Here is a 14,256-nt window from a genome sequence, read left to right on the forward strand (position 1 = left end):
GCCAGGTTAGGGTATCCCCTGCTTCTCATTCTTTCTTGATGTTCAAATCACACAAAGTCATGTTAGTTACTTCTCAGTAACTGTGGTTGGAGTTGCTCATTTTACATACCAATGGTGATGCCTTATTTTCTGCCAGAAGAGAGGGAGATCTTTCCAGATACCTGCAAGTCTTCTTTGTATCATATTCCTTCTTGCTGAGGCAGGCAGCAGAAGTAACTCTTTGGAAGAGCATCAGTCCTGTCCTACGTTTTTAGCCATAGCATAAGGAAAAGTGCCATCATACTCCAAACTGGAAATACCCACTTGGAATTGCACTGTGTTTAGCAAGGTAAGACATCGTAAGGATGATTTCCTGGAAATCCCCCCAGCGCCTCACGATAGAGTGCCCTTCCGACTGTACTAAAAGATGTGCATTGTTCAAGTAAAGTCTTCAAGTAAAAATATAGATTTATTTTAAGCATGTGAAACATCAGGATAGGCACAGTTATAAATACAGAAAAGATTAAACATGGCAATATACTTGGAGCCAGAAAACACAAACAATAATTTAGAGGCAAAGCTTGACATTTCACATATGAAAACCACCTGAAAATAGGTTCTTTTTGGTACTATACATTCTAGACTTTGGTCACCTCAGTTTTAGTTTGAAAATATCCTGTCATTCCACTCCAAGTTTTTATTTAGAAGCTATTTGCATAAATACCTATATATTTAAAATGCTGTATAAAGTGCATTCAAATGAAGGACAGAAAAAGGAAAAGGCTCAATTTCCAGTGCACTAGACGGGACTGAGGCAAAACATACTCAAATCATTGACCAGAAAGAGCTTGGTTTTGAATCAGACCCTACAACCATAATGAGTAATGGCACAGTAATGCAAATACGGTTTCTAGGAGACTATTTTAGAGTAGGTATAAACTACTGGAACTATGGTTTGACAACATATTTACCTTTCAAGTTTTGCAGAGCAAGGTCACATTCCTCTGTTGATAACTATTAGAATAAAAATATGCTGAGGTTTGAAATGTTCCTCCTAATGTGGTCCTGAACAGTTGTTATTGCAAGCAACATTCTATTTATTTTGAAATAGTCCATTAATTCTTGGGTCTTATTGTCTACATTTTCCTGTGGTCTGTGAACTGCTATCTTGGAACTCTGATTAGTTTTTTTGTTGTATAGAAATGCAGCCACTTCCATCTTTAACTAGCCTTTAAGCCTAAAGCTGTTACTGTTAACATCAGTGAAACAGCATGTCCTGTTCAGAAGCTTAGGCTTTATAGTTCACAAGTAGTTAAGGGAAATCTAAGGACAACTAAAAGAAAACACCAGCTTCAGCTCTCAGCTTCCTGTAACTAATTTCTGTCTCTCTGAAGAAAGGCTAAGGGATATTTGAAAATTAAAACACTCTGGTATAATTATTTTTTCCCTTAAGACGTGTTAAGGATGTAGAAGAATTGAGCAGCACCAAAAATTCTACCTGTTTTTATACATTGGGACTCCTCAGTCTCTATTGTGAGAGGTCATGTCAGCACTGGAGCCGTTTAACCCTCTTAGTACATCTGTTACTTTTGTGGAAGCATGAACTTGGAAGACAGTGAGCAACATTCCTAATGGTGTGATACTGGCATCAAGGACAGAATAATTACAGTGTTTTTTTCCCTTACACTCAAACAGGAATAGCTCTTCCAGATATGAAAGTAAAAAAAACATGAAACTTTTTTTTTTTGAATCATAATTTTCATCTCTATTTTCTATCAGTTGTGCTTATGAATAGGTAGGGAAAACATTCCTGTAGAATTCAAGGGATGAATTCTTCAACTGTTTTCAGTCATCCTTTTTGTCTGAGGTACCTGAGTTATCCTCTTCGTTGTCTGCAGGACAGACTTTATTTCTTGCCACTGGTCTTGTTTCTGAGACTGGGACTGCATTTCCAACTGGAGTGTATTTGGCTTCAGGTGGCTGAATGTCATCTTCCTCCAACATACCTAGCTGGTATCTCTGTAGGTCTAAGTATGTAGTAAACAGTTTGGCATATTCTGGATGCTTGAGTGCAAAGTCTTTGAATTCATCTGAAAAATATAAAAACCACAGATACTACAGTGCGGCAACAGAATCAAAGAAAATTTCAGAGCCTGCTCCTTTTAATGAAGGTGATCTCCAGTAAGGTTTTTCTGAAGCATCTCAGACATATTATGCAAAGTATCTAGGACTGTGCTTCAACAGTTTTCCCCAGAAACTATATGAGAACCAGCAGATATTTTTGGGAAAAAGAGGTCTCACTGTTGGTATGACCATCAGACTGCTCTTCATTATAAAAGGATGTAACTTACCATAGGACAGCTTCCCAGTTTCATCTGCATCTATTTCTTTAAAGAGGTTAGAAACATCAAGCTCAGGCACTCCCAGAGCTGACTGAATGATACAAGCAAACTCGTTTTCTGTTATAGTGCCATCTTCATCCACGTCAAAGAGCTGGAAAAGACGTATATGTAGAAATGCTTTAGCATTCGCTTGCCTGTGAAGCTTCTGTGTACAAACCAGCCACCCATATTAGATTTCAAGTATTCAAGAGATGATTTGCGATCAATGCCTGGGATTTGAAAAGTTGACCAGCTAACTGGTTCCACCTCAGCTACCTTCTCTTACAAGAGCTTTTATGCATTTTCTCTGGAATACTACTAAGCAGAAATTTAGCAGAGCAATGTACATGCTGTAGTTGGGATTAGAATATTCTGTACTAGGAAAAGTATGCAGCAAACCTGCGAGAGCAAAGAAACCTCACAGCATTAGTTCCGTAAGAGAACTTATACAACACTTAAAAACAAAAGTTTATGATAATTGTCACTGTGAGCTATACTGAGGGTCTGCTGGATTCAACAACTCCATACTATTATATCTTAGGTTTTAGTCTTCCAATTTAGTCTTCCAGTTATGGCACATCTGGCATCTGATAAACTTGCCATAGTTTATGCTCTGATGTATAACACCTAACTTCTAGTATATCTGACCTGTCACCCACTAAGGAATTATTATAATTAAAAGGAATTTTGGTGACTGGAATGCAGGCAGTACATGTACACTGATCATGCCATCCTTCCCAGCACAGCGACAACATGCATCTGCTATGAATCACCCCCTTGAGAAATACAAGGGATAGATGGCTGTAATTCTTAAGCACTTGCTACAGGCAAAGAGTCCCATTATGAAGGACAGTACATTTAGTGGCAAAGAAAACAAGTAGCAAAAGAAAACCCATAGTGCCATTTCAGGACAAAATGGACTTCTTACCAGCTGAACCAGTCATTTCACACTGAAATTGGGAATTACAGTGAATTACAATTTTTATAATCAATGCAACTGTTACACTACTGAAGAGTGTAGTCTAGAAAACAAAAGAATAAAACACCAAAGGCTTGCTTCTTCTGAGGAATCTATAGTAATAAAACATCCTCCAGAAGCATTAACAACTTTGAACAGCTATGGCACTTATCTGCAAAGCAACTAGTATAATGGATTGCCACAAAAATATGGGCACTTCCTGAATAAGAATCAATATTAAAATGTATACAGTTTAAGATGAATATGATCAATATCTTAATACAATGTTCAATGCTGTTCATAAGAGCAGAGTGGTGGGTAAAATACCTGAATCTGTGTCAAATATCTACTAAAAAAAAAAGGCACTTAGGCATTTTTGTGTTCAAGGATTAATAAATGGGCATCTCTGGTTGCATGCTGCATGCTTGTACTTGGGATGTGAAAGGTGCTACCACTCCTCAACTGCCCAAACTATCAGGAAACCATAGGACAAGCAAATAGATGATCTCTGATGCAGCCCAATTTTGGATATGCCAGTCCTGAATAGCCCTCTTGATTCCTCTCGCCCCAACCTCCTAGGCTGTTAACAAGAGGGACTTTACTGAGCACTTGATCCAAGAGGATATTGTTCCAATATTGTTTCAACTATTGTCTACTTGCGACACTGAAGAATCACAGCAGAAAAAAACCTCAGGGGAAAAAACTGCAAGTGCTGCTGAATCATTTTTGGAGTTAGCCTGCCAAGTTACATATTCATTAGTGCCTCCACATGGCTTTTGAAACCCTTTTCTATGAAGCTGATGCCTGCAATTCTCCCCCTCCCCTTCACACTCTAAATGTCAATTGGTTTAAGAGAATTACTCACATTTGCATAACAGATTGAAGCTATAAACTTATGATTTGAAAACTAACAGATTCACAGTCAGTCTTGATTTGTCAGGTTTATAGATTTACACTAAATTGAACTTACCTTAAATGCCATCTGAATAGTCTCTTCTGTGTTGGCTGGGTTACAAAGAATAGACAAACCAATTACATATTCTCTGAAGTCGATGGTGCCATCTCCATTCTGAAACCAAAATATGTATGGCAGGAGTTATGGTTAATAGTGCAAATCACTTTAAAAGCTGTTGTACTAATCAACTATGCAACATGCACTAAGACAGCTACAACATTAAGGGTGTTTTTTCTTCCTGGATAAAATACTAACAGCTTTCTAAATTTGTGTAATAATAGGGATGAAGTAGCAATGTACATATTTCCAATAGACAGAAATTGATCCCCAATTTGGGGCATCAATGGGTATCAATTTCTATCTTATAAACACCCAAATGAAAAGATTTAAAACAACTTAGGACATTTTCTTTTGTGTATGGCCTCCAAGAAGCCTCTAACAAGAACTGGAATACAGGTGCTTAAAGTAAATGAAACCGTTCATGTAGCACTAGCTCAGACTAATGCAACATCCTAGAATAAAAAGGGCAACAGTGAGGCTGTTGCCTTGAGTTAATTCTCGCTAAGAACCTTCAGCAATAAAATATATGCCAGCAAAAGTACAGCCTGACGACGCAGTAAATCAACATGGTCTATCTTAAGCTTTTCTTTGAAGCAAATGCATTGCCCTACATGCTGTTTTGAAGCAAATACATCGTAAGCTAGAAATGCAATGAGTTAATTGTAGCAGCCTGTCTGATAATTGCAGCTTTGACCTGAATGAACATTTCCACACGGTAACTACACAGCTCTTTCAATTGATGCTTTCATTGATGGGATTTGTGATTAATTCCATGTAAGCTGCATCGTATTTCCAGACAGGGAAAACTGCAGACACCCACTGGAATACATGTTTAAGTCAGTAATGTTCCTGTGACCACACTGAAAGTTTTCTTGAGGGTTTTGGGAAACATCCAGCCTAGGGAAGCAGCCATATGTTAGTGTTGGTGATGGGACCCAGAGCAGCTAATGAAAGCATAGCTGTGATGACTCACAGCTCATAGTTTGGAACATTCACAGTTAAGGACATTCGTCAAAAACATTTGAAAAGCAAACAAAAATGTAAAGCAGAGTTCCTTTTGTGGATAATGTGCTGTACATTTCAAGATTTTTATTTTATTTTTTCTAAGTGGACTCCCTAAGTCTGAGAACAAACAGCACAAAACATTTTCAGCCATGTGAAAGAGGGGTGGTCTCCTGGGTAAATCTGTAGCAAACAGCCAGAACTCACTTCTATTCCTGGCTCTCCCACCAGCTTCCAATGCCCACTTTAGCATACCATGCTTAACCTTTCTGTTCCTGGTTTTCTCCTGCTGAATAGTGGAATATGGAGCTCCCCAGTGGAGAAATGCTAAGGCTGCTCTGTAGAGTGCTTTGGAAGTCTTGGGCTCTAGGAAACAGGGATTTCTGTTACTGAGATTAGATAGTTTTTTAGCAAAAATATGAATAGTTTTAAGTCACTCTGGTGCATGTCAAGGGATACAACTTTTGACAGCTTTTAATCATTGGAAAAGGACAATATTCTCTCATAAATGCCGTTTTAATTTAACAATCAGTTGTGTCATTGTGCAGCAGAGGTTCACTTTAAATATTTTGGCTGTGTCACAGTTCTCCAAACTATAATAGCCCTAGATTTAAAATGTAACATTATAAACCTAAACTCTTAAAACAACTGAAGCAAAAGTGTAGATAATACTTGTCCAAAGGGCTTTGGAATATTATTTTTGGACAGTTTTATAGACTTCATTCTTAGCAAAGGATTGTTTGATGGCATTAGAATATATAAACATACATAAAGTTAAGAATATTTATCACAGAAAAAGAATTGGACAGTAAACTTTAAAATTAATTCAAAAACAACTTCTGAACTCAGTTAACACAGCTTTGGCTGCACGTGGAAAAATGACAAGAGCTAACAAGGCTCACGTTACTTTACTTAAAGCATTAAAACCCAATAATCAAAACTGAGAGCAATCTGATACAGAGAACGCCAGCAGCTTGAGTATGAAATGAAGTTACTGTACTTGTAAGATCATGTTGTGACTAGGTCTACTAAGCCCTAGGATGCTGGCTAACTTCCATATGCTCTGGCATTTTGGTTAAGGAGAAATGATAGGGTTTGTTGCCTGGGAAGAGAGATGGAAGTAAAACTGAAAACACTGGAAAACATTCCATGTTTCTGTAGCACCAACACAAAAGAGCAACTACAACAGTTGTTGTACACATATCTAGCTGTGTTTGCAGCCTATACACCCAAGCGTAATTTAAGGAAATGTGAGCTAAGCTCCAATTCTCTAAATATCAAAGTAGAACATGTTTATATGTTTTTAATTATGTTATTAAAATAACCAAAAGAGTGTAGCCTCAACAGTCCTTGTTTTCTTAAAGTAAACAAGTTTTCTGCTACTGTTTTTGCTACAGCATGTGGGGTAACTAGGGTTTTGATGTAGTTTTTATATAATATAATGAACCTTACTCTTTAGAGAAGGAAGTTTCCACTGCCATAAACAGTCTCCATTTATGGCTGCACAAGGAGATCAAAGCTAGATAACCAGTTAGCTTTATGCAGCTGGCAAAGCTCTCTGCAAGACAGATGCAGTCGGTAAAATTTGAAGTACTACTGCCCCAAAACTTGTATTGCACAAAGGCAACAGGAAAAATCAAGTGCACATGTGCACTGGTCATCCCTGTTCTGATTAGCTAAGTAAACCCTGAGTTGGCTACAGGGCTATCAGAGAGAAGCCACAACTGGACCACCTGGAGAGGAACTGCACTTGCATGGCTCGTGTTCACATTCAGGCTCATTATATAAGAGGCTTTTGCTCTCACTCAAAAATTTCAACTGCCTGTTGCTACATGCAAGTTGTAGCTTGTCAGAAAGGGAATTCTGAAGCAAACCTGGTAGGGTGGTGCTCACCTGGAGGCATCACACTTTCTCTCAACGCCTACTTTTCTGTTACTCAGAGAGCCCAAATGCCCCTGTGGATAACTGTGCACTTTTCCATTGAATACCTGGGGTAAGGGTGAATGTCATTTGAAAGGAACCGACTTCTTTCATCACAGTTTGAGCCAACACCAATATTTTTACTCTTTGTGTTACCTGGCTTGGTATTAAACACAGTGCAGGAGGAAAAAAAAAAAGCAAAAGTTGTAAGTTACTTTCTTCCTAAGTTGCAAGTAAAAAGCTGTTGTAAGCATATCAGGGAGATTTCATCAGTTTACAAAATACTCTGCTGAGTGTAACTGTAAGATTTAGAAATCAAAGCTATGGAAATGTAGAAACAAAACCAAACCTCAGTACTCCATTAGCATCCAGTTGCCTTGCAGGTATTGTGTGGTATTTCTCAGTCACTGATGGAGACATCGGGAGGAGCAGGGGCATTGGACTCTTACACATGGAGGCTGTGTGCAGCTGCTGCCTGCTCCACTCATGGTGTCACATTCCCATCGGGCAGCACACACCCTAGCCAACTTGCTTTTAAAGCAACCCTGCTGGGAAATCTTCCTTGTTACTTCGCAGAGCAAGAACTGTTTATCGTTAACTACGTAGTCCTTAATTCAGAAAAACGTGCCTTTGACGGTTTGTGTTATTTCTTGTTGTATTACTCAAAAATTGACATCTTGAAACTGTGTTATTAGCTTGAGTGGGATGCTGCACCCCGGTGCAAAGTTATGTCTGATAGCCAGAGGTTGATTTTGGCTGGCTGGCTGCTGTGTGACTGCATTACTACAGCAAACTTCTCTAAATATAAATGTAGTATTTTAAGTTGTTTTCATTATAACTATAATAAGGTTTCAAGGAGAGAGAGAGAGAGAAAAAAGATATGGTAATAGAGTCGTAGGAAGGAGAAAAAGGTTGTAAAAGTAGCCTTATATGCCTTCAATTTTGTCCTGGCTACCAGGTAGAACTGACACTTCTACTCAGGTTTTGTTTCAGCAGACAAGCATGAAAAAGCAGAAGTAGGAAGGAAGTAAAATATGACTATGTAAATTCATTGATCATTACAGTCATTGCAACTTTAATGTTTATTCCCTTGTTAGAAATAACTGTACAACTTATGAATCCATTCAATTCCACTGGTGACTGCCTTCAGGCAAGCAGAACTTTATTTCAGCTTACTGAATGCTGACAAATTGGAACAGTAACATCACAAAACACCACCAAACTTAGAGCTTTTTTAATAATAGTTATATTCCTATACAAGCCTGCTTTATGTGAGGAAATAATTAAGCTTTGATCCTTCAACATATTCCCTCATTTCAGAGTCTAGAGATAGTTTTCTGAGACAGACTTATGCATCTGCGCAACTGATAACTTGCACAAACCCTCCAGAATAGCAGACTAACACATGCACAAGAGGAATCACAGCACTTCAAGCTAAGCTAAGTACCTCTACCAACATCTACCTTAGAATAAGGAAAAGACTACAGCTTGATAATACAGGATCGCAGTCTTCCATGTGTATCTTTCAGATGAAGCTTATTCTTCTCTGCTATGCCTTCAGGAATACATGGTCAGCTGCAGCCAGTCTTCAATGGTTATTTTGATCTGCCCACTTCCATTTTGGTCCAGGGACTTGAAGGTCCGGAACATGCTGTCCAGCCGCACCAAGCAGCTAATGAAGTTGTTAAAATCCATGCTACCGTCCTCGCTGGCATATCTGCGCACGATTACCTGGCAGAGCTCTTTGTTCAGGTGGAACCCTGCAGCCCGCAAGGCCTCCGGCAGCTGAGCTCTCCCAACAGCGCCTGTCTGGTTGGTATCATACTGCTTGTATACGCATTGCCATTTCTTGATGTTGTTCCACAGATATTTGAACTCTTCAAAGCCCAGTTTGCCATTTGTATCGCTGTCCATGACTGCTACCATGCTACGGCATGTGTCTAAGCTGAAGCCATCTGTCTTCAGGTCTTGATGTCTGGAAAGCACTTTGTTCAGGATGTCCCTTAGCTCGGTAGCAGACACTTCCATATCATCTCCAGCCAGCTGGACAAAAAGGCGACGGAACTGTCTAATCTCCTCGCTCTCATGAGCTTCAACGTTCGTAAAATGGTTGTGAGGAGGTGGAGGTGGCTCTGGATTATACTGAGCTGCTGCTTCACTTATGAGATTGACAAGACCTCCAACAAGTCCTCCAAGGTTCCCTCCATGTCCACCTCCTGTGAGGAGACCTCCAAGGCCACGTGCGAGGCTTCCTCCACGGCCACTACCGCTTCCTCCACTCAGCAAAGCTTTAGCCAGGAACATGGTGAAGATTTTCTGAAGGGAGTTACTCAGAGATCCAGTGCTTCTGTAACTCTCCAAAGCCGTATTGTGTCTGAGCTGGGTGTGGGCAGAACACAGCTTATCTTCATGCTTAGACTTTACCGTGTCTCTGCATGCCTCCAGCTGCCTGAGTTATTGCAGATCTCAGCAGTTTCTGCCAGTTGTTGATATTCCTCTGCTTCTTTCTTCTTGTCTGCATATTTAGCTTTATGAGATTTGATAAATCTTTTTAGCAAAAAACCTGACGAGACTGAAAGCCAAAAAGCAGAAGTCTCAAGATACATATGCTCATAACTGAAGCAGTTTGAAAAGAGCCCTGCCACCTTAGTGTGACTGTTTCTCAGTAAAGCTTCTCTCCTAAAGATGAATACAGGGAAAGCTTACTAGAGTCTCAGCTGTTCTTGCAGTCTTTTATGCCTTCAACTTTTTAGTGAACTGTGCATTACGTTGTTAATTCCAGTCACTGAAGCAGTTGTGCCAGAAAGGGGAGGTGAAAAGAGTCCTGATTGCCTTTAGTTATTTTGGTTGCCACACTGTATTTCTCTTACATTTGTGCTGTGCTGCAGAACTTAGCTACGTGTTTGTAGGAGCCAACAGTCCAAGGTGAGGAGGCAGGAATGGAAAAAGGATGAGTACCTTATCTGCTAGAGCTTCTGTGCATTCAGCAACTACAGAAATACATTTGACATATCTCTATTTTAAAGTCCGTAAATCCTTTGTATTTGGAAAAATCCTGGAAGTTCAAATCAACACAACAACTTGCCCTCCCAAGGACAGGTGTACTGCTAGAACTAACTTGATTGGGAAGAATGATGCTGCATTAGGAAAGCTCCCAAGATGAGAAACAAACTCTGGTTCATAAGCACTTCCAGTAAAACACACTGCTTCCAGTGTAGCACATATGGGACACATACAGTAAGATGAATTCTACACTGTGCTCTAGTTACTTAAGTTTCTGCTGTAGTCAGAGGGGCACATCCATACAGCAATTTTCCCCATCTTCAGGGATGAGTATAAAATGGGAGAGATCACCACTGACTATGGAGGAAAGCCTAGATGATCAGATTAGCACTGGCACATGCCTTCTTTATGGCTGGAGACAGGCAATAGGAGTCTTTACAGTGTCTAATAGCACCTTTCACAAACACAGCAGGAACACACACTCTAGTTAGCTTCAATCTGCTTTAAATTATCTACTTACAACTACAGCACTTAATTAAGCTGTCAGAATGTAAATGAGTGCAAAATCTGGGATAGGCAAAAGCAAATATTCAGCCACTACCAGCATGGAGATTATCATCTGGTGGTGGTGGTGCAGCAACTTGTTCCAAGAGATGGCTGTCATCTCACAACTCCAAACTGACCAACTTCTTTCCATCGAAACAAAAAATGGTAACTGTATGAGTCGCCTGTCTAGCTTGTGGAATTGCTAACCAAGAAGCATTTACTAAGCTGGACGTAATGAATTAAATATCCTTTGTGATGTAGTTCTTAACAAAGCATTGCCAAGAAGATCTCCAGCCAGGTAACAGACTACTCACCCTATCGAAGAGTTGAAACAGCTCTTTGAGGACATCTGAAATAGGCAGCTTCAAGTACTCTGCAAACTCCTCAATTCCAATTCTTCCCCCTTTGGAAGCACTTGCAATAGCAGCAAAGGTATCCAACTGCTCTCTGACGTGATTCCATTTTAGGCTATGCAAACATGAGGGAGAGGAGGTTTTTCTATACAGCAGATCTTGAACAGATGGAATTTCAGTAGGAGTTATTATAGTGTTCAAAGACAAAAAATAGCCAAGAGCGTGAGTGTACAGCACTGGAAATGCTGTACTTCCAGGCTGATATTTTGTATGAAATCAGCAATTAAGGACTGCCCCCCCATGGCCATTACTATTAAAAGCAGCCAGTTCTATCCTTGGGTATTTCAGAATTCCTTAGATTACCTTCCCAAACCTGTTATCAAGGCTAGTTCAGTGGAGAGGTTTTGTTTTCATTGCCATAAATTCAGGTATAACATTATTTTGCTACATTAGGTGTTACTGTGAATATTTCTTTAACAGAAGGGTATATATCTCAACACTGTTAGCTAACTCTCTACCCAAACACTAATATTGCTGCAGCCTGGGAAGTATCTGATCTCTCTACAAAATTACAGCTCTGCACTTTGGTAAGAATAATTATGATTGTCATGTAACTACTGAAGATTTTTCCAGACGGAGTTGTATAAATAAGTGTGTGGCACATATGTAACAAGTCTAGATTCACTGTGCACAGACTTTATATTTGACCAGAGCCATGCCAGGTCAGTTGTCAGGTCATTTATCTTTCTGTAGATAACAAATGAACTGCAGTGATTATTACCACCAATAGCTTAAGTTCCCTTACTTGAGTTTCTTGCTAATTTTGGTGAACTCCACCAGCCCTGCTTCCATGGGCAAAGTTAGCTGTCCTGCTGAAATCATCAGTCTGCAATCTTCAAAAGTATGATCAGTGACTGGCACATTCAAAGCACTGAAAAACAAATTAAGAAAATTAAGGAAAAAGAAAATCAACTTCTTACATTAAAATGACTTTGAATTGACTGTTTCTGTTCCCACCACCTCAGCTTGGCTTTAATGCTAATATACAAAACACGTGATAATTCATTCTTGCTTTGCTGAAGGTGGGATAGAGCAATACATTTTGTGAAGCCATACTGTGAAACGTTATGGCAGTGTCACGATGGTTTAAGATTTACAGTCTTGTAAATACAGCCCAGTAACCTTAGAGAACAATTTACATATTCTTGTCAAGCAAGTAAGGCAACATTTTATTTCAGCTTTCCATGTTTTGAACATATTATGTTCCAACATAATCTGCTTTATGCTCTACATAAAAGCAATCCAAGCGTGTTTTGGTATAGGAATTTGACACCTATGTATAGCACATAGGACTTAACTGTGTGACAGTGTACCTGGAGTACGTGGCTAGGATGTGTATGGACATATATAAAAGTATATATAGAGAGATATGAAAGAAAAGTTCTCTAAGATTTTATTTATGACGTTACATACGTTGCCATGGTTTGTCGGACTCTGTTGGCAAAAAGAACGGGATCTTTCTTTTCTTCCTCAGTAGGCACATGAACAGGCAAAAACTGAAAGAAATGAGTTATTGGATCAATTAATAGTCACCACTTTATTAGCAACATGGACAGTTTCTTATTATTGTCTGGGATAGGGGAAAAACAGGAGAAAAAGTCAGCCACGCAATGAAAGAACTGGACACTAGAGGTCTCAACTGCCTTAGAAACAACTCCGGCTCACAAACGAGATTAGTCCAAACTGCTTCTTAAAGGTTGGTAGAAGCAGCTTTAAAAAAGAAAAATAAAAACTCCAAAGAAGAAAAGTAAATACATACATAATTAGAAAATTAAATGCCGTGTCTGTAAGAATGCACATCTGAAATCCTGTACAGTCCTTTTCAAAGATTCCTTATAAATGAAGTTATTAGTGGAAAAGTGTGTGTAAGATTTATAAGGTTTTTTTTCATACATGCCACAGTAGCACCCAGTACCTGTTAATTGTATCTGTCAGGATGTGATCGACAAGTTTCCTGTAAGTTTCTCCTCTGTGGTAAAAATGGAATCTTAGCTCTGAATTACCAACACAGCACTAAATGGATACTGATGCTATAAAATTTTGCAACCCCAAGCAGAGAATAAAAAAGCCCAACAAAACAACCGACTCTTTTCCCAAGCTCAGAAAACATAGCAGATATCTAAGCAGGTATCCATTACAGCAGTTGTGTGTGTGGATGTGTATTCTGTTCTTCCTCCTTCAGTCTACAGAGTGGTCACCTGCAGCTCAGCTTCCCATACCTTTTCTCAGTTATGGTTATCAGTTACCTCACGCTGCCTCTCATCCTGCAGTCCTGCCCTTCAATCCTAGACTACAACAATGCTAAAAGTGTAAGATGTTGCACACTTCATTGGCAGACACACTTGCTAAATATCTGTCAACATGTTTCTTCAGTTTTTTATCTAGTTGTTGGTGATACACTGCTGTAGTGGTAACTACATCCAGCTGGTAACTATATATGCAGTCCATCCTGACCAGCCTTTTTGTCTTTGATTTTAAGGAATGCTGCCTCTTCATGACCAAAACCAGTAAGTTTATGGAACAAGTTATCTGTCAAATAGCCATAAAAATTCTCTGTTTATAGCCAGGAGTTTTCTCTCCTGGAAGGACAGCAGGGGCCCAGCAGTTCGCATGAAGTTTTGAGATTTCATTTGTTCTACAAGGAGCTGCCAGCTCTGTTCAAGGCCGACAGATGTCCCTGCTTATTACAACTCCCCTGCAGAAGTCATGTAACTCTTAGGTTGAGGAAGCACAGATACTCTGTACAGACACAGAGTATGGTGTTATCACTGGGTAAGATGAAAACACAAGTCTGAGAAGTTTATCTGTGTAAACATGGTTTATGGTCTTGTAGGTGGTCATTATATCATTTGAGGCTGAGGTCTTGCTCAGACAGCAATTTAGATTTTTGGCAGGTGAAACACCACCTCTTTTTCAAAAAACCTGCCTACCACTAATTATTCATAAAACCAGTTTGCCAGAAACCAGAGCAGGAGGTGAAGGATTTGGTTTCTTGGCCTCCCAAGGAGGCATGCATGATCTCACACACACCCAGCTGCT

The 14,256-nt window shown here is 39.5% G+C and overlaps 2 protein-coding genes across 3 annotated transcripts in view; both read right to left on the reverse strand.

Moving 5' to 3' along the window:
* Window positions 1-429: 429 nt before the first annotated feature.
* LPCAT2 (lysophosphatidylcholine acyltransferase 2) overlaps window positions 430-14,256 on the reverse strand; it is a 29,765-nt gene continuing 15,938 nt past the window's right edge. For both annotated transcript variants that reach the window (XM_080553041.1, XM_080553042.1), the window contains 6 exons: window positions 12,631-12,713; window positions 11,963-12,088; window positions 11,119-11,272; window positions 4,289-4,387; window positions 2,331-2,472; window positions 430-2,069 (listed from right to left, as the gene is read on the reverse strand). In XM_080553041.1, coding sequence (XP_080409167.1) covers window positions 1,825-2,069; window positions 2,331-2,472; window positions 4,289-4,387; window positions 11,119-11,272; window positions 11,963-12,088; window positions 12,631-12,713 — 849 coding nt within the window. In that variant the 3' untranslated portion in view covers window positions 430-1,824. The remainder of the gene's footprint in view (window positions 2,070-2,330; window positions 2,473-4,288; window positions 4,388-11,118; window positions 11,273-11,962; window positions 12,089-12,630; window positions 12,714-14,256) is intronic.
* On the reverse strand, window positions 8,303-9,693 carry LOC308176829 (calpain small subunit 2-like). The gene has a single exon (XM_080553099.1). It carries the CDS (start codon window positions 9,557-9,559, stop codon window positions 8,813-8,815), a length of 747 nt encoding a protein of 248 aa, XP_080409225.1. The 5' UTR covers window positions 9,560-9,693; the 3' UTR covers window positions 8,303-8,812.

This window comes from Anser brachyrhynchus, assembly GCF_964034855.1.
Source record: "Anser brachyrhynchus genome assembly, chromosome: 12".
NCBI lineage: Eukaryota > Metazoa > Chordata > Aves > Anseriformes > Anatidae > Anser > Anser brachyrhynchus.